This window comes from Diabrotica undecimpunctata, chromosome 2 (assembly GCF_040954645.1).
Source record: "Diabrotica undecimpunctata isolate CICGRU chromosome 2, icDiaUnde3, whole genome shotgun sequence".
NCBI classification, from domain to species: domain Eukaryota; kingdom Metazoa; phylum Arthropoda; class Insecta; order Coleoptera; family Chrysomelidae; genus Diabrotica; species Diabrotica undecimpunctata.
Window position 1 is genome coordinate 94939186 of NC_092804.1, and position 21283 is coordinate 94960468.

General features: G+C 37.1%; 1 protein-coding gene across 4 annotated transcripts in view; it reads left to right on the top strand.

Annotated features, from left to right (window-relative positions):
- Positions 1-21283, top strand: part of Cdk12 (Cyclin-dependent kinase 12) — a 446209-nt gene that overhangs the window by 372399 nt on the left and 52527 nt on the right. For all 4 annotated transcript variants that reach the window (XM_072523219.1, XM_072523221.1, XM_072523220.1 and 1 more), the window contains exon 16: positions 8820-9102. In XM_072523219.1, coding sequence (XP_072379320.1) covers positions 8820-9102 — 283 coding nt within the window. The remainder of the gene's footprint in view (positions 1-8819; positions 9103-21283) is intronic.

Here is a 21283-nt window from a genome sequence, read left to right on the forward strand (position 1 = left end):
CTAAAATCCACGAACTAGAGGAAGAACTGACTAAAATACAGTGAGATATTATCGGCATATCCGAAGTAAGAAGAAAAGGAGAACAAAAATGCAGCTAAAATCAGAAAACTTGTTATACTATAAAGGTAATGAAGAAAACACCAACAATGGAGTAGGATTTATAATAAATAAAAAAGTAGTTAAACACATACAATGTACCAAGGGCATATCAGATAGAGTAGCATACACGACGCTTAAATTAAAAAGAACGTCCTTATTAAAAATCATACAGGTTTACGCTCCAACAAGTACCTACAGCGATGAAGATATTGAACATTTCTACGAAGACATAACAACAGCTATGGAAGAAAAGAAATCAAAATTAACGCTAATAATCGGGTACTTCAATGCCAAAATAGGAGAACAACTATATAAAGAAGAAGACAAAGTAGGACACCATGGATACGGCAAAAGAAATGATAGAGGACACACATTGATGAATTACTTGGAGGAGAAGCAACTATATGCAATGAATACATTATTTAAGAAAAAAACCCAAAAAAATGGACATGGATTAGTCCCAATGGTGAAACTAAGAACGAAATTGATTATATTCTTGCAATGCAAAAATCCATGGTTAAAGATGTAACAGCCCTAAATCGCTTCTCAACTGGTAGCCACCATAGACTAGTCCGAGCCAAGCTGATCATTGATAGTAGATTCGAAACAAGAAAGAAAATGGAAAATAATCAGAAATTAGACATGGGAAACTAAAACACGAAAAACAGACGTACGAAGAGAGAATAAAGGAAATATTGCCGACCAAGGAAGATATAGAACACAAACATATCGATGAAATAAACATGATATTTACTGAAACTCTAATGAAAGTGGGTAAAGAAATAGCACAGACAACAACAAAAAAGAAAGTTTTATATCTCAGGAAACAAAGATTCTTATGAACACAAGAAGAACATTACTAGAACAAGGGGACAGAAATAAAATGGAATACAAAGAAATAAACAAAACTATTAACAAAAAATATCAAGGAGTGTAAACGGAGAGTACAGGAAGCAAAGATAGAGAAAACAATTGGAAAAAATAGAAACATGAAGTGCTTAAAACAGAACCTAGGAAACATACAAATTAATAGCATAAAGAACAAAGAAGGAGTGGAGACCAACAATATAAAAGAAATTTTACAGATAACGCACGAATATTATACAAATCTCTATAAAACAGAAGAAAAACCAACCCAAGAAATCCGAAATCAGTTAACAAATACCCACCACATGGAACGAGGCAATAACACTATTACTATTTAGGAAAGGCGATAGAAAAGATCTGAAAAACTATAGGCCCATAACGCTACTGAATGTAATGTACAAACTGTTATCTAAACTACTAACAAACAGATTAACAACTAAGTTCGATAATTACCAGTCAAGAGAGCAAGCCGGTTTTAGAAAAGGATTCAGTACAAGCGACCATCTGCTTACGATAAAAATATTAATTGAAAAGGCCAACGAATATCAAATCCCAATGTATAAGGCATTTGTAGACTTTGAAAAAGCATTCGATAAGGTGGAACATTGGGCAGTAAAGAAGTCTTTACAAAATGGGAGAATAGACTATAGATATACGGACTTAATTTCCAATATATATTATCAAGCAACAACATCCATCAAAATAGTTGAACAAACGGAGCCCATTAAGATACGGCGAGGAGTCAAACGGGGTGCCACTATATCACCCAAACTATTCAATCAAGTTTTGGAAGACGTTATGAGGAAATTACAATGGGAAAAACGGGGTATTAACATAAATGGCCAATACTTGAATCACTTAAGATATGCAGACGACATTGTATTAATAACAGATAAAAGGGAAGAATTGCAAAATATGATGGATGAATTAAATAGCGAATCAACAAAAATTGGTCTACAAATGAATTATAATAAAACGCAAATTATGACCAACCAACCAGAAGAACTAATAATTACAATTGCACAAACAACTATAGAACAAGTTAAAGAATATGTATATTTGGGACAACTAATTAAATTAAATAAAGAAAATCAGACCGGAGAAATAAAGAGAAGGATACGGTTGGCTTGGGTATCCTTCGAAAATTTTTCCTATATACTAAAAAAATAGAAAATACCCCCAATATTTAAAAACAAGAGTCTTCAACCAATGTATACTTCCTGTTCTCGCCTACGGTTCTCAAACTTGGACGTTTACAAAGGAAAACGTGGAAAAAATAGCAAAGACCCAAAGAGCTATGGAAAGGCAAATGCTGAACATCAGGCTATCAGACAAGAAAAGAAATACTTGGATCCGCAACAAAACAAAAGTGACCGATATATTAACACAGATAGCAAAACTTAAGTGGAAGTTCGATGGACATACCATAAGACAGAAAGATGACAGATGGAATAAGACACTGGAGACCATATAGTTAGAAACGAAAAAGAGGAAGGCCACAAATGCGATGGTCAGATGACTTAAAGAAACATGCAGGCTCGAAGTGGATACAAACTACCTACAATAGAGAGACATGGAAGAAGGAAGAGGAGGCCTATGTCCAAAATTGGACAGCAAGGGCTGTATAGATAGATAGATAGAGTTAGAACACCCTGATGGTTTCCAGGGAAACAACTAACAATAAGCACGGAGGCTACAGCTACAAAACCGAAATCAAAAGGAGTATTCAAAAACATTTAAACGCCATTCCATCCAAAAAAGAAACCTCGCGGCCGGATAAACCCAAAATCTTTTTACCTTTTATTAAAGGTGTCACTGACAAGATCAGTAGAATTCTTATCCCTCTAAACATTAAAACCATCGTCACTACTCACTCCAAGTCCAATCTCGTCAGATCCGTAAAATACCAAATCCCCAATGAAGACCATGGTGTCTACTAGATACCTTGTTCCAGTTGTCCAGGTACCGCATCCATATACCAATCCATAACCGCATTTACGAACTTTCTATATCAGTCAAACATTCCGATACTACTTCAGCCCTAGCCCGACATATTCAGACAGGTCACAATATAGATTCCGAAAAAGCAAAAATTATCGTTCCGATCCGCTAGTTAAAATCGAGAATCATTCGTGAAGCCATCGAAATTGAAAAACGGCCTAACAGCTTAAACACGAGCGATGACGTTAAACGACTGCCGGCACCATGGTGACCGCTGCTTCAGCGACCCCCCGCCCCAACCCACACTGCTCAGACCACGTCAGCGCATACCGTTCCCGCCCAAACTGAGTATAAAAGCAGCTACACAGGGTAAGACCGATCGTCACTCGACACTGAGAAGTAGACAGATTGAGACCTCAGTGCCGTTTGACGGTTCTTGTATTTCTACAGAACACAATACTGGTACGCCACAAGTAAGGGAGTAGACAGGTTGAGACCCCGAACTCGAACGGAGCCGTATCAGTCTTGATAATGGCTCCAAAATGGATTCCGAAATGTCGGATAGGCACCGTAAGAAGAAGATATACACACATATATATATATATATATATATATATATATATATATATATATATATATATATATATATATATGTATATATATATATATATATATATATATATAAATATATATATATATATATATATATATATATATATATATATATATATATATATATATATATATCTAAAGTATTCAACTAGTGAATTCAGAGGTTTAATCGGTCATTCAGGTTAGCAAATAAAAAAAGAAGTCAACTACTTCATAAGTTTATCGAAGACGTTTCGCTTTATATTTCTAAAGCTTCATCAGTTCTCTAATAAAATATAACAAATGACAGAGTTTATAAGAAATACAGATGTTTATAGTTCATAACTTACAACTCAATATGTAGTATATTATCGATGTTATCATATATCTACTGTACACTTTACTCATTATTTAAAACTAACTTAACCAAAAAAGAAAAAACAAAAAACAAAAAACAACACACAAACTTTGCCGAAAATAATGTTCATATTCGTAGATATGAATATTTAAAAAAATTTTAAACGAACATTTGGCTTCATTTAGATGGTTCTCCGCTGAAGACCAACAAAGTTCTGATTTATTGCAATCTAGCAAACAACTTGACGCGATACCGAAAATTTTTTTATTTAAGGGCCATGTGTCACCAAATTCCAAGGTTTGAGACAATTATGAACTTCTACAGGGGACATTGCATAATTAGTTGGACGGGTGGAATTTGTATGGCGGAAATATTTTGATATATTATTTTTAATTTATGTTTTAATGAAACTTGGAAATAGGGGATGATTTTGTTATTATTTTGAATGGAAAATACGCCAACTTTTAACTGAAGAATAATTTTTATCATTTATTTCGTAAGATGAGAGAGTGGTAAACCTGGCTCAAATTGTCGATGTCGGTTCTTTTGTTTATTGCCGATGAGTTCTTGAGGATCTCACACATTTCAATAAAGGAGCGTTTCTGATGGTTGTTTTGTTTCGCCAGTATTTTGGTATTTGTGAAATCAATGTGATGTTTAGTGGAAATGGCGTGTTGTGCAAGGGCACAAGAGGGTTTGAAAAGTCTGATGTCACTTTTGTGTGAAGTTATACGCCCTAGAAGAGATCGACTAGTCTGGCCAATGTAGCAGGAGTTACATTCTGAACAGATTATCTGATAGACAACATTAGTGTGCTCTAACGAGCTTAGTGGAGTTTTAGACTTGGAGAATAACTTTCCAATGGTTTTAGTATTTTTTAGGGATATTTTGACGGGTAAGTTTTTGAATAGTTTAGTAAGCTTGTTCATAATTTGTGGGAAATAGGGAAGAGAAGCATATTTTGTGGCTGGTTTTGGGGTTAACGGGGAAATGTTCGTCTGTATGCTATTGGATATGGAGGCTAGTATTGCACCGTTAGGTGCTTCCGAAATAGAATGACCATAGCTTTTAGAGAAAAGATATCTGTTGATGATGGATATGGGGTAAGAGTTATCAATGAGAATGGATTTGAGTAAATCCAAAGATTCCCTCTTGTACCGCGTATGGGTCAGCGTGTGTACTCTAAAGCTAAGAGCTTGTACAAGGTTATGTTTGTATCTTATTGGGTGTGTAGAGTGGTAATTTAAGAACCGGTTGCTCGCCATGTCTTTCCTGTACCACGTAGTGCCCAATGTGTTACTATGTGTGCGTATGATTCGCATATCCAAAAACGGTATGCTGTTATCAACCTCCAATTCACAAGTAAATTGCAGGTGAGGATCAACGCTATTGAAGACTGATAAGGTGCTTAAAATCTAATCAGGTGGTGTTGCTAGGATCAAGTCGTCGACATAACGCTTTACAAAGGGAACCTGGAAATCTAACTTACTGATACTCTCATTGATAAGGTCATCTAGTACGAAATTAACTAGAATGGGGGAAATGGACGATCCCATGGGAGTTCCAAAGATTTGGCGATAATATTTGTCATTAAATATTAGATAATTGGTGTCAAACGTCAGTTTTAATAATTCCGAGAATATTTCCCATGATACTGGACTGTGTGGTTGGATTTCATTCCAATGGTTCCGGAGTGACGTGACGACGCTGGAGAGTGGGAGGTTAGAAAACAGTGATACTACGTCGAAGCTTACTAAGACATATTCTCTTGGTAACTGATAATTATTGATAAATTCACTGAACTGGAAAGAGTCTACTATGTTAAACTCGTTCTTATTTATTGGGAGCGTTTATTGACGATAGTATAGGACGCATACTCAGTTGGGGCTTATGGATTTTAGGAAGACAATAGAACCTGGGGGCGTTGCGCATACTCAGTTGGGGCTTATGGATTTTAGGAAGACAATAGAACCTGGGGGCGTTGCCATTATAGTTATGGAGGGATTTGGCTAGTTTATCATCGATGATTTTTTTATTTTTTAGTTCAGTGATGAATTTATTTATTTTATTTGTGTAAGTTGAGGTGGGATTGCGGAGAAGTGGCTGATAATATTTATTATCATCTAGAAGTTGTTGGCTCAGGTTTAAGTACTGCTCTCTCATCATTAGTACTGTTGCATTGCCTTTGTCACTGGTTAATACCATCAGGTCAGGGTGTTCTTTAAGGAATGTGGTGGTTTGTCTATAGACATCATCTATATCCGAGCCAAATCCCTCCATAACCATAATGGCAACGCCCCCAGGTTCTATTGTCTTCCTAAAATCCATAAGCCCCAACTGAGTATGCGTCCTATACTATCGTCATTAAACGCTCCTAACATTAATGTAGCCCAATTCCTAACGGACATTCTTTCACAAGCATACAACTATAAGAACGAGTTTAACATAGTAGACTCTTTCCAGTTCAGTGAATTTATCAATAATTATCAGTTACCAAGAGAATATGTCTTAGTAAGCTTCGACGTAGTATCACTGTTTTCTAACCTCCCACTCTCCAGCGTCGTCACGTCACTCCGGAACCATTGGAATGAAATCCAACCACACAGTCCAGTATCATGGGAAATATTCTCGGAATTATTAAAACTGACGTTTGACACCAATTATCTAATATTTAATGACAAATATTATCGCCAAATCTTTGGAACTCCCATGGGATCGTCCATTTCCCCCATTCTAGTTAATTTCGTACTAGATGACCTTATCAATGAGAGTATCAGTAAGTTAGATTTCCAGGTTCCCTTTGTAAAGCGTTATGTCGACGACTTGATCCTAGCAACACCACCTGATTAGATTTTAAGCACCTTATCAGTCTTCAATAGCGTTGATCCTCACCTGCAATTTACTTGTGAATTGGAGGTTGATAACAGCATACCGTTTTTGGATATACGAATCATACGCACACATAGTAACACATTGGGCACTACGTGGTACAGGAAAGACATGGCGAGCAACCGGTTCTTAAATTACCACTCTACACACCCAATAAGATACAAACATAACCTTGTACAAGCTCTTAGCTTTAGAGTACACACGCTGACCCATACGCGGTACAAGAGGGAATCTTTGGATTTACTCAAATCCATTCTCATTGATAACTCTTACCCCATATCCATCATCAACAGATATCTTTTCTCTAAAAGCTATGGTCATTCTATTTCGGAAGCACCTAAAGGTGCAATACTAGCCTCCATATCCAATAGCATACAGATGAACATTTCCCCGTTAACCCCAAAACCAGCCACAAAATATGCTTCTCTTCCCTATTTCCCACAAATTATGAACAAGCTTACTAAACTATTCAAAAACTTACCCGTCAAAATATCCCTAAAAAATACTAAAACCATTGGAAAGTTATTCTCCAAGTCTAAAACTCCACTAAGCTCGTTAGAGCACACTAATGTTGTCTATCAGATAATCTGTTCAGAATGTAACTCCTGCTACATTGGCCAGACTAGTCGATCTCTTCTAGGGCGTATAACTTCACACAAAAGTGACATCAGACTTTTCAAACCCTCTTGTGCCCTTGCACAACACGCCATTTCCACTAAACATCACATTGATTTCACAAATACCAAAATACTGGCGAAACAAAACAACCATCAGTAACGCTCCTTTATTGAAATGTGTGAGATCCTCAAGAACTCATCGGCAATAAACAAAAGAACCGACATCGACAATTTGAGCCAGGTTTACCACTCTCTCATCTTACGAAATAAATGATACCAATTATTCTTCAGTTAAAAGTTGGCGTATTTTCCATTCAAAATAATAACAAAATCATCCCCTATTTCCAAGTTTCATTAAAACATAAATTAAAAATAATATATCAAAATATTTCCGCCATACAAATTCCACCCGTCCAACTAATTATGCAATGTCCCCTGTAGAAGTTCATAATTGTCTCAAACCTTGGAATTTGGTGACACATGGCCCTTAAATAAAAAAATTTTCGGTATCGCGTCAAGTTGTTTGCTAGATTGCAATAAATCAGAACTTTGTTGGTCTTCAGCGGAGAACCATCTAAATGAAGCCAAATGTTCGTTTAAAATTTTTTAAATATTCATATCTACGAATATGAACATTATTTTCGGCAAAGTTTGTGTGTTGTTTTTTGTTTTTTTTTTTTTGGTTAAGTTAGTTTTAAATAATGAGTAAAGTGTACAGTAGATATATGATAACATCGATAATATACTACATATTGAGTTGTAAGTTATGAACTATAAACATCTGTATTTCTTATAAACTCTATGTCATTTGTTATATTTTAGAGAACTGATGAAGCTTTAGAAATATAAAGCGAAACGTCTTCGATAAACTTATGAAGTAGTTGACTTCTTTTTTTATTTGTCAACCTGAATGACCGATTAAACCTCTGAATTCACTAGTTGAATACTTTAGAAATATAAATTGACGGTCGTAGTTTTTAAGTTTTTACAATATATATATATATATATATATATATATATATATATATATATATATATATATATATATATATATATATATATATATGTATATATAGATATATAAATATATATATATATATATATATATATATATATATATATGTATATATATATATATATATATATATATATATATATAAATATATATATAATTTTCTCTAACTAACTTCCGGTTAGTCTTAGTAGCGGATTACTATCCGCTACTCCCAATATCTATTTGTTCATTGAGAATTAAATCTGTATCTCTAGTTAGTTAGATAGAAAAGCTTAATAAACATTCTAAAGTAAGGTACTTTGTTTGGGCATGACAAAATTTCTCTTCTGGGGAATCTGATGTTACAGCGAAATATGTAAGTTTACAATATTTTGTGGAAATTATGTTGTGGTTTTTATTTTGATTTATTATTAAAAATAAACAAATTATTTATTTTTACCAGGTCATCTAAAAATTTGAAGATGGAAGCATATGACGCTGCTGTACTATCTTATGCCATAGCCTCTGCAGCATTTAAAGATAGAAGTTCAAGTTTCATTGGCATGTCATCATTGCCTCATAGAGTTATAGACGACTCCCTAACTCCACCTAGAGACGGCGAAAATGACGTGGACAGTAGAGGTTATCTCTATCAACTCCTCTATAATCTAGAACAAATGCTGATGAATAGAGCTATGGTGCAGCTATCACATCTAATGGAAATTTGTTCAACAAAACAGTCACAGGTAAAAACAATGTTCTAGTTCTTAAATATGGATCATAATATGAAACATTTTACATACGATTTTTTCTTAATATGAAATTAATTATTACGTAGTTCACTTTTACACTTATATTATACAGCCTAATCAATATACAACTAATATTTAGGCATTCATTTTGAAAAAAAAGTTGTGTTTGACATACGATTGACAAACATTTTACATACGATTTTTTCTTAATATGAAATTAATTATTACGTAGTTCACTTTTACACTTATATTATACAGCCTAATAAATATACAACTAATATTTAGGCATTCATTTTGAAAAAAAAGTTGTGTTTGAAAAATAGCAGTCTACTTTAGTTATTCTAAATATACTAAAGTAGAAAACAGCTGCCGGAACAAACCAAGATGGAGAAATCCTGTCTGCCTGCAGTCTAGGTGGGCGTACGACAGAGAAAGTATTCGGAAAAAGGAAATAGAAACTAATGGATTAAGGGGTAAACAATATATGGATATTTAAATGCCATTTGGGTTGTTATATATATATATATATATATATATATATATATATATATATATATATATATATATATATATATACATATACCTATCTAGAAAAAATGACCAAATCCATCATAAATAAGTCTACACTACCTTGAGACATCAAAAAATCTCTTATACCCAGAGAAAAATCATCCCGAATTCCAAAGATATACGGCCTTCCAAAAATCCATAAGCCCAATGTCCCCCTAAGACCCATAGTCAGTGCATACAACTGCCCCACGCAGAAATTGGCAAAACATCTCACTTTATCCCTACAACCATTAGCCGAAAAAGCATCTTCCTTTGTCAAAAACTCTTTTCATTTTATTGATCTTCTGAAAAACATTTCTATCTCACCCTCAGATATACTAGATAGTTTTGACATTGTTTCTTTGTTCACTAACATTCCCATCGATGAAACCATTTCCATCTTGGACTCTAAACATCAAATCCCCCAAGACACACTATCTCTTATAAAACACTGCATGTCTAATACATACATCATACATAATCTAATACATACTTTCATCATTTCTATCGTCAAACCAAAGGTGTCCCAATGGGATCCCCCCTCTCTCCCGTAATAGCTGATATTTTCATGGAACATTTCGAAACAGCAGCCCTGTCCTCATCAAATTTCAAACCCACCTGCTGGTTACGGTACGTTGATGACACCTTTGTCATTTGACCCCATGGTAAAGACACATTAGATCTCTTCCTCTCCCACCTGAATGGAATACATCCTAGTATTCAATTCACGGTGTGAACAAATTCCCCTTCGTTGGCTCAGTGAAGATGTTCGTTCAGTTGTAATGGAAACACCAAATAATAGTAGCAGAGTTTATTGATGAGACGTATACTATGGGTGTTGACCCGGGATTACTTTGAGTAGAGACTGATGAAGTTGATCGTTGAAGACTATCAAGTTTGTTGAGTGAATATTGATTGAATGCTTCTCTGGGCAAGAGATCTTAGTTTTATATAAGTTTTAATTGGGTCAATATATTCGAGGACCTCTGGTGATATGTGTATCTAATTTATGTAAATTGTTTAACTTTTGTCAGCACTTTTGACTGATGTCCAAATTATATTATTGATAATTGACCAAATGTGTATGTAACCTAATTAACTACGTGTGTGTATTTAATAACAAATAAATTCATTCGGTCTATTGGGTGAAGTTGTCAAGTGTCAATACTCAAAGTTTACATATAAGTATTACATAACATAGTAAAATTCAAACATGATAAATTATAAATAGTTTAAGAATAATCAATAATCTTCCAACCGTACCCTAGCTATCAATGTCCGACTCTATCTCTAGATTAAAATTAGGGCAATTGGATGAAAATGTGGAGAGTGGGATGTCGGCTTGGGAAGTCGACGGTACATTGTTGTGCCGATTACTAACTAATACAGGTACTTCCTGTTCGTTAGTCTGAGTTTGTGGATTCCCTGAACGACATAGTCGTGCAACAGGACGGTACTTCCATAACGTGAGTATCCCAATTATTACCATTATAGTAATGGTCCCGGTGGCCACAAAATAATGCCAATTAGATTCGTGAATCGATCGCCACTGCGTATGCGTCATTTCTTGTTCTTGTTCCAGACTCTCCTCCTCAAGTAACACACGACGTAGCTCTCCTCCTGGTATGTCAAGGTAGGTGTTTAGAGGCGTGTTAAACCTGCGGGGTGTCCTCGCCACCAGTTGGGCCACGGGAGTGATTGGCGACTTCAGGTAACTCGTCACTGCTCTGTCCACCCCACTGCTAGTGGGGAGTAATATAATATTTTTCGTTTGGGCGATACATTTGGGTGAAAGCTTCAGGAATGTGACTCGTTCCAGTACTCTTTCGCTCCGATTTCCATCGCAAATAATGGATATGTGTATCGTGACTGGCGTGATAACTAGCCAGAGGTTGGGAGTACCCATCTTACTCCATTGGGCTGTCTGTATTGTCCTGGCTACCAGTGGACATGTGCTATTCTTAGATCGCTCATAAATTTCTTCACGTATGCAGTTTGGTTGGGTATCCGTGTTTCTTATAGCCGTTGGTGAGCACGCTATCTGCGCCTTTGTCAACAGTAAGCACCTTTCTCTATCTTCCGCGGTCAATTCGAAGTAGTGCAGTGTGTTATAATCTACGACCAGTAGATTCCTTGGGGCGACAAATGTGCGCACCACCGACCCCTCAACGTTAAGTGGTATGGCCGTGACTTCGAGCATGCTGTACCTATTTTTCCCTGTCACTATGAAGTAGCCGATGACTGTTATATATCTGTCGTCATGACTGACTTCTGTTTCTATAATGGGTTGTCGTCGTATTCCGACCCCTTGAGGCAGTATCTGCCCTGCTTTCCCTATTAATTTGGTTATTTCACCCGGTTTCACTATATCAATGAAGTGTCCGTGGTTATAGTGAAGGTTTAATATTCCCTCGTAAAATTGAGTATATTCGTTTATGAAGTCCATAACTTGTAATGCTATCGTTTGTATTCGTAACGTGCTATATTCGGTTTCTAGTCTTTGTGCTTTGTCTTCTACTTCGTTAAGTCCTTTAGATATTTCTTGTAGACCTGTGATTAGTGCTTTGTTAAACTTGTTCATTTGCTCGTTTATCCTGTTCTCTGTGTGATTGATTGATGTTATTGTTTCTAACATTATCTTCGCCTGGTGCTGTGATCCCTTTATTAGCTCCTTTTGGTTACTATCTAATGCTTCAATGTTACTGTAGGCTTCGTCATTGACTCCAAATACTGAGGTTAATATTGTTCCTAATATTCCTCTTCTTTCCCTTCCTTTTATTTTTACTGTCAACCCCTCGCTTACTGACTTCGCCTTTCTTTGTCCTTCCTCTAACTTCCCTATTATATCCTTACAATTCACGATTTTTATCTCCTGACACAGTTCTCGTACGCCTTGTATCATATTTCCTATTAGTTGGTGCTCTTTTCGAATTCTTCCTTTTTCGAGTAACACCTTTATTCGAAATGTTCCCCGGTCTATGACGACCTCTCCAAGGTCTTCTGTGAAAAATCCTGGTACCGGATTATATATTTTATACGGTTCTGCCTTTATGGGTTTTAACATCGTTAAAAACATTATAGCTACTAGTATTTTCTTCCATCTTAGTGCTGCTGCCTTCTTCGGCTTTTCCTGTTTCTCTTCTTCCAGTCGTATTAGCTTATGTATGGGTCTTTTAGTCAGTTTCCCTTTTGCCTTTCTCACTGTTACTACTCTGGTTAATCCCTCCGCTCCAGGGTGTGTTTCTGTTACCCTCGCTAATGGCCATCTGCCTGGAGGTGTATCCTCTTCTTTAATTATAACTATTTCTTCTTCTTTTATGTTAGGGTGCGCCTTATGCCATCTATTTCTCTGTTGTAATTGGTGCAGGTATTCCTGTTTCCAAATTTTCCAGAAGTCTCTTTTTATTTTCTCCAATAATCTCCACCTCGTCGGCATCTTCAAATAATTCGTAAGCTCTACTTCCCGATTTGGTGATATAATTTCTCTCCCTATAAGGAAGTGAGCTGGTATCAGGGCTATTTTCCCTTCAGGGTCTTCTGATGACCCACATAATGGTCTCGAGTTCATACATGCTTCTATTTGTGTCAGCACCGTACTCAATTCTTCATATGTTAGAACTATTTCCCCGATGATTCTTTTCAAGTGATATTTCATTATTCGCACTGCGCTCTCCCATAATCCTCCGAAATGTGTTGCATATGCAGGTATGACATGCCACTGGGTACCTAGTGCCAGTAATCCTTGTTTTATCTCGTCATCTATTTTTTATTTTCTTTTTTCAACAAATTTGCTGTTCCTACGAATGTGGTTCCGTTATCGCTGTATACGTTGTTGCACTGTCCTCTGCGTGCCGTAAATCTCTTGAACGCCGCGATGAATGCATCCGTAGACATATCGCTTACTACCTCAAGGTGTACTGCCTTCGTTGACAGACACACAAATACTGAGATGTAGCCCTTATAGCTCCTCTATCCTCTGCCTCTCGTGGTACTTATTTTTATTGGACCGGCATAATCTATCCCTGTGTTAGTAAAGGGGTGACTCGGGTTCACTCTGTCTTTCGGTAGATCCCCCATTCATTGTTGTGCTGCTTGGCTTTTATACCTCCTGCCCCTTAAACATTTTGCTAGATGATCTTTCACGGTTCTTCTGCCGTTGATTATCCAGTATTTCCTTTTTATGTACTGTAGTGTTTGTTGTAATCCGCTATTTAGATTACTTGCGTGACTATCTGCTATAAGTAACTTTGTTAATGCACTATCCTTTGGCAAAATTATCGGATGTTTTTCTCCGTACTTTAGATTCGTGTGTCTCAGTCTTCCGGTGACTCTTAGAATTCCTTGTCTATCCAGGAATGGTACCAATGACGCTAATTTATTTTTCTTGTCTAATTGCTGTTTCTTCTCCAGCTTATTTATTTCTTGTTTGAAGTAGGCGTGCTGTGTGTGCTTTATCACCTTTAATAGCGTTTCCTCTAATTCTTGGACTGTAAGCTGACTTTGTCCATTGTCCTTCTTTTTTCTGCATTTGTCTGCAAATCTCCTACAGTATGAAAGTACTCTTCTCATTCTTTCTAAATTTGAGAATCTCTCGCATATGTCCTCCTTTATCGTTGTCGTGTGCACCGTTATTTTCGTTTTGACTTCCTCCTCATTTGTCTCTGGTATTTCTTCTGATTCCTGCGTTAAAGTTTTGTTACTAGTCAGCCAAGTTGGTCCCTTCCACCATAGCTCTGCTTCTAATAATTCTGATGGGGTACTTCCACGTGAGAGGATGTCCGCTGGATTTTCCTTTGTATCTACCTTATGCCAATTTTTCGGTCCTATAACTCCTCTTATTTCCTCTACTCTGTTGGCGACGAACATTTTGCACCTTTTTGATGATCCCCTTATCCAAGCCAGGGTTATCGTTGAGTCCGACCATGCATATACCTCAATGTTTTCCCTGTTCAATGCTTGTATTGTTTTCTTCATTAAATTTGCTAGTAGTACCGCGGCACACAGCCCGAGCCTCGGTAACGTCGTTTTCCCTTTCAATGGTGCGACTTTCGATTTTGCTATCATTAGATTCGTTTTGATTTCTGGGCCTAATACCCTTGAGTAGATTACCGCTCCATATCCTTTCATAGACGCATCTGCAAATCCACGTAGTTCTACTCTGTTTATCTTGCTTAAATTGTTCCACCTGGGCAATGTTATTTTCTCCAGATTTACTAATTGCGCCTGGTATGTATTCCACCTGCTTTGTTGGTTGCTAGTTAATTCTTTATCCCAACTGGTCTTTTGCTCCCATAATTCCTGTATGAACATTTTCGCCTGAATTACTACAGGTGCTATCCATCCCAGTGGGTCGTATAGTTTTGCTACTTCTGACAGTACGTGTCTTTTCGTTATTTTCTTTGCCGTCGTTATCCCTATTTTGAATGTGATTATATCCTCTTTAGGGGACCAGTGTATTCCTAACGTTTTCCGTACTTCTTCTTGTTTGAATGCCTTGGAGTCTACGTTCCTCATATCCTCAGGTACGTTCTCCATTATTTTTTCTTCGTTGCTCAACCATTTTCTAAGAATGAAACCTCCTTTTCTGAACAGTTGTATTAATTCCTTTTGGTCTGTTTCTGCTTCCTGCACTGTCTCAGCTCCTCCTAGTATATCGTCTACATACATGTTTTCTTTTACAATTTTCGATGCCAACGGGAACCTCGCTCCTTCGTCTTCTTGTAATTGTTGTATTGTTCTTAACTCACCTTCGTTAAGTTATACTCTTGTATGGGGTCCTTTGTGTCCTTTCTCCACAAATTTTTTTGATATTTTTGGTCTTCTTCTGCCATTCTGATTTGTCTAAACATTTTTTCCAGATCCACTGAGTATGCTATCTTATTGGATCTCCATCGTAATAGTATATTTGTCAAATCTTGTTGTAATTTCGGCCCTTTGTGCATAATATCATTCAGGCTTACCGCCGATGAGCTTTTGCTTGATGCATCAAACACGGCTCTTATTTTCGTTGTAGTACTGTCCTCTTTTCTCACTGGATGATGAGGTAAGTAGTACCCATCTCCCTGGTTTTCTTCTATTACCATATGACCTTGGTTTTCATAATCTTCCATGAATTGTCTGTAATTCGCTTCTAACTGTTTGTCTTTTGCAAACTTCCTTTCTAGTTGCATCAATCTGGCGAATGCTTGCTGTTTAGATTCTCCTAACTTTGCGACGTCTTCCCTAAACGGAATTTTTACTTCGTATCTCCCTTCTTCATTCCTTTTTACAGTCTGTCGATACAGTTCTTCACATTCTTGTTCTTCCACTGAGAAACTTGTGTCCTGATTTACTTCTTCTAATTCCCAGAAGTTCTTTATTTGTACGTCCATTTCTTGTCTTGATATCATACAGCATACTTCTGCTTTTATATTCTCCCTTTCTCGTGCTATTCCCGAAACTATCCATCCTAGTTTGGTGTTTTGACTCAGGAGTCCATTACTTATTCTGTGCATCCCTTCTGTCAATATGTAACTGTATTCTTTTACTCCTAGTAGTAAGTCTATCTTCCCTACCTTGTAATATCTTGGATCTGCCAGTATTGCATTTTTCTCGTTATAGTCCGGTAGAATTATATCCTGTTCCGGTAAATTCCTTGTTATCTTCGGTAGTACTAGTGCTTCTATTTCCATCTCGAAGTCACTTTCGTAATATATATATACAAGGATTTCCACAGTTTTCACTGTATTCCTTCACTCAACCGTTTTCTCCAATTTTTCCTGTTTAGCCAGTCCCCTTCCTACTTTCGTAATGAGTTTCGATTAAAAGTTTCATACTCCAGTTGGCTGTTTTTTCTCCTAACGAGCCTATCCCGGATATGGTCGCCTGTATGGGCTTCCTTGTTGTTCCTAGCGTCGTCGCAGCTTGTTCCGTTATAAATGCGCATTGTGACCCTTGGTCGATTAGTGCTCTCATTATGTGTGAATCTCCTTTCGCATCTCTTATGCGTACCACAGCTGTCGCTAGTAATGCTTCACCTTCCTTATGGCTTGCACAGTTTACTGAATTCTGCCCTCTTTGTTGGTCGTTGCTATTCCTATACCCATTGGTATCTTGTGTATTTTCTCGCCTTCCGTTATTTTGTTCTCTGGCGTTGTATGAATTATTATTTCCTCCTCTGTACCTATCAGCTTGGTACCCGTTTCTTCTATTGTTCGAATCTCTTCCATTTCTTTCTTGTGTTTGTTCTCCTTTCGTTTCATTGGAGTTTCTTTTGTTGCTTGTGTTTCCTTTTTCATAATGCAACATATGGTGGTGGTCTCCGCCACAGTGTCTGCACCTATATTGTGAATAACAGTGTTTTTCTTTTTTATGTGCTAGGCAGTTTGTACAAAATCCTTTTTCTTTTATCATCCTGTTCCGGTCTCTTACATTGAGTTCCTGAAATTCTCTGCAGTTCGGTACTCCGTGAGCTCCGTTGCATATCACGCAACGTGTTCTTGGTTTCCTAAGAGATCCTCCTTGCTTCCCTTGTCTTTTTTCTGACTCCAGCAGTTCCAGTGTCTGAAATCTTCGCTGTAAGAATGTTTGTGTCGATTTGTACGTCGGTATCTCTCTACTGTCTCCAATGAGGTTTTCGTACAGCCTCCTAGTTTCATTGTCCCATTTCGTTATGATAATTCGGGCTATCAATGGGCTCCACGCTTCCGTGTCTGTTCCTAACCCTCCTATGGCTTCCAGACTTTCGTGGAAGGTGTCATGTAGTGATTTCAATGCTCTAGCAGAAGATTCCTTTACTTCCTGCGCTAGTAGCATCCTGTCTATTAATTTAAACAATATCATCCTTGGGTTCTCATACCTATCTTTTAGCATGTTCCAGGCCACTTCGTAGTTAGCCTCGGATATGTTTAAGTGTTGTATCATTCTGTTGGCTTCCCCTCTTACTTGAGTTTTTAGGTACTGCATTTTTTCTGCGTTTGATAACTGGTCGTTTTCATGTATTACTTTAGTAAACAGATCGTGGAAAGTTCTCCACGTTTCATATCTGCCTTCATACACAGGGATTTTTACCTGCGGTAATGTCACACCGTCCCTCCTCTGTGTGCTTTCTGGCCGTTGCATTCCTGGCCTTATTTTCTTCAAAACTTCCCTGACTTTCCTCTTTAGATGATTTATTCTCTCTACTTCTCCATTATCTGTAGCGTCTAGTTCCTCATTTACTGCTGCTTCAATCATTAGTGTATTCACCTTTTCCATGTATTCTCTTAACTCTGACTGCAATTCTTCATCCTCCTGCAAGTCTTGTTCATTTTCTGGCCGTAATAATTCCTCGATTCTTTGTTTTCTTATCTGTATCTCCTTTACTTTCGGTGCTTTTCCTCTTTTCAGCACCCTTACATATTCTTCCAACAGGGTTTTCCCCTCAATGTATGTCTTAAATACCTGATCATAGTATTTTGTTTCAAAATATTTTTCTTTCGTTATACCCCCTTCTAGCAGCTTTTCGTGGTTATTCAAAAAATTTGCCCAATATTCTTCTAATTTTTCCTGTCTATCCCGGATGTATTGTTGATTTCTCCGAGATTGGGAATCCTTTTTTGTATTGGAAACGAGTTTCGCTATTTTTGCTCCTATTTCCGCTTGCTTAACGTATACACTTTCCATGATTATTTTTATAAATTTTTACATTCAGCGGTAAATATATTCTTCTTCTTCAAGTGCCATCTCCGCGGCGGTGGTCGGCAATCATCATAGCTATTCGGACTTTTGAGACGGCTGCTCTGAAAAGTTCATTTGATGTACATCCGTACCACTCTCTCAGGTTGCGCAGCCATGACATTCTACGCCTCCCTATGCTTCTCTTTCCTTGGATCTTTCCCTGCATAATCAGTTGAAGCAAGGTGTATTTCTCTCCACGTGTAATATGTCCGAGATATTCTAATTTTCTTGTTTTTATTCAATTTAAAATTTCCATTTCTTTGTTTATCCTTCCCAGAACCTCTTTGTTTGTGACGTGTTCTGTCCATGATATTTTCAGAATTCTTCTGTACACCCACAGCTCAAATGATTCCAGTTTTTTCATTGATGTCGCATTCAAGGTCCAAGATTCCATTCCATAAAATAAAGTCGAAAAAACATAGCACCTCGCCAACCTAACTCTTAGTTCCAGTTTTAAATCCCTGGTACATAGAACTCTTCTCATTTTGTTGAAATTTGCTTTAGCCTTTTCTATTCTTATTTTTATCTCCTGATTGTAATCATTTGTGGAGTTAATTATTGTTCCCAGGTATGCATATTTGTCCACTTGTTCGACGTTGGTTTCGTTTATTAGAAGATTCTCGTTATTTCTTTGAGTTTTCGATATTCTCATAAATTTCGTCTTCTTGACATTCATTGTTAGACCATACTCTTTTCCATACTCTGCTATTCTGGTCACCAGTCTCTGAAGATCTTCAATGTTTTCGGCTAAGATCACAGTGTCGTCCGCATCTCTAATGTTGTTAATGGGAACTCCATTTACCTTTATTCCAGCTGTTTCACCCTCAAGAGCTTTTTTCAGGACCTCTTCGGAGTAGGCATTGAAAAGAATTGGCGACAATACGCATCCCTGTCTTACTCCACATCTAATTTCAATTTCTTCTGACAGCTGTTCGTTAACACGTACTTTTGCTCGCTGTTTATAGTATAAATTTGATATGATCCTGAGGTCGTTGTAGTCAATCTTCTTTGATTTCAGGACATTCATTAAATGTTTATGTCGTACTTTATCGAATCCTTTATTATAGTCAATAATATTATTAGTCAATAATATAGGGCCTGATAATATCGAAGCTGAATTTTTAAAACTCTTGGAGGATGAAGGAATAAATTGGATCACGGCTGTCTTCAATAAAATATACAATACAGGAATCATCCCTGATAAATGGCTAGAATCAGAATTCATAGCGATACCTAAAAAACAGGGGGCTAAAAAGTGCGAAGAATATCGAACAATCAGCCTAATGAGCCACATGTTGAAACTGTTTCTTAGAGTCATCCATGGAAGAATTTATAAGAAGTGCGAGGAACAAATATCAGACAGACAGTTCGGCTTCATTAACGCAGTGGGTACCAGAGAGGCACTTTTCGGAGTACAGGTACTGATTCAAAGATGCAGGGACGTTAACTATATACGTATACGCGTGCTTGATCGACTATGAAAAGGCATTTGACAGAGTTCAACATCAAAAGATGATAAACATTTTAAAAGAAGCAGACCTGGATGACAAAGACCTCAGAATAATTTCAGAACTATACTGGAATCAGACCGCATACATGAAAATTAACGGAGAAGAAACAGATCACATAAAAATACTACGCGGAGTTAGACAGGGATGTATTCTATCGCCGTTGATATTTAATATGTACTCAGAAAAATTTTTTAACGAGGCTCTTTACGGAATAGACGAAGGCATCCTTCTAAATGGTGAAAGAGTAAACAATGTTAGATATGCCGACGACACCATGGTGATAGCAGATAGTTTAGAGGGACTTCAGAGGCTAATGGACAGAATAAACGAGTACAGTCAACAGTACGGACTAAACATTAATACCCACAAAACCAAACAAATGATTGTCAGCAAGGAGAATATAAATGGGGCTCATCTATACATTAATGGGACGCAGATAGAGCGAGTAAAACAGTATTGCTACCTGGGAACTATTATAAACGAACAGTGGAGCAATGTACAGGAAATAAAGTGCCGCATAGGAAAGGCAAGAACGGTCTTTAACAAAATGAGCGCCATCTTCAAAAGTCACAACATATCCCTGGATACAAAAATGAGACATTTGAGATGCTATGTTTTCTCTGTGTTGTTGTACGGGGCGGAGGCATGGACGCTTACAGACACCACTATTAAAAAACTTGAAGCATTTGAGATGTGGCTTTATAGAAGAATGCTGAGAATATCATGGACAGCAAGGATCACGAACAACGAAGTTCTAGAAAAAATGAAGAAGGAACCAGAGATTGTGTTTACGATCAAACGCATAAAATTGCAATATCTGGGACACGTTATGAGAAATCAGCACCGTTACTCCCTGCTGCAGTCTATATTGCAAGGTAAAGTCAAAGGTAAGCGAGGACCCGGTAGAAGAAGAATATCATGGCTGCGGAATTTAAGAACATGGTTTAAGAAAACCTCAACGGAGCTGTTTCGAGCCGCAGCAAGCAAGGTCATGATTGCCAATATGATTTCCAACATCCGAAACGGATAGGAACCAGAAGAAGAAGATTATAGTCAATAAAACATGCGTATATATCTTGATTGACGTCCAGGCATCTTTGTATTAGTATATTAAGTGAAAAAAGAGCTTCACGTGTTCCTAGGCCTTTGCGAAAACCAAATTGTGTATTAATAACGTCTATGTCCAGTTTGTGATATATTCGGTTATGGATTGCTTTAAGTAGTAACTTTAGCGTATGAGACATTAAGCTAAATGGTGCGGTAATCGCTGCATTCTCTTGCGTTTTTCTTTTTAGGGAGACAAATAAAAATAGATGTTAACCACTCTTTGGGTAATACGCCTGAACTATAAACTTGGTTCAAGAGTGTCACTAAAACATCAATGTGCTTCTCATCTAGAATTTTTAGGATTTCTATAG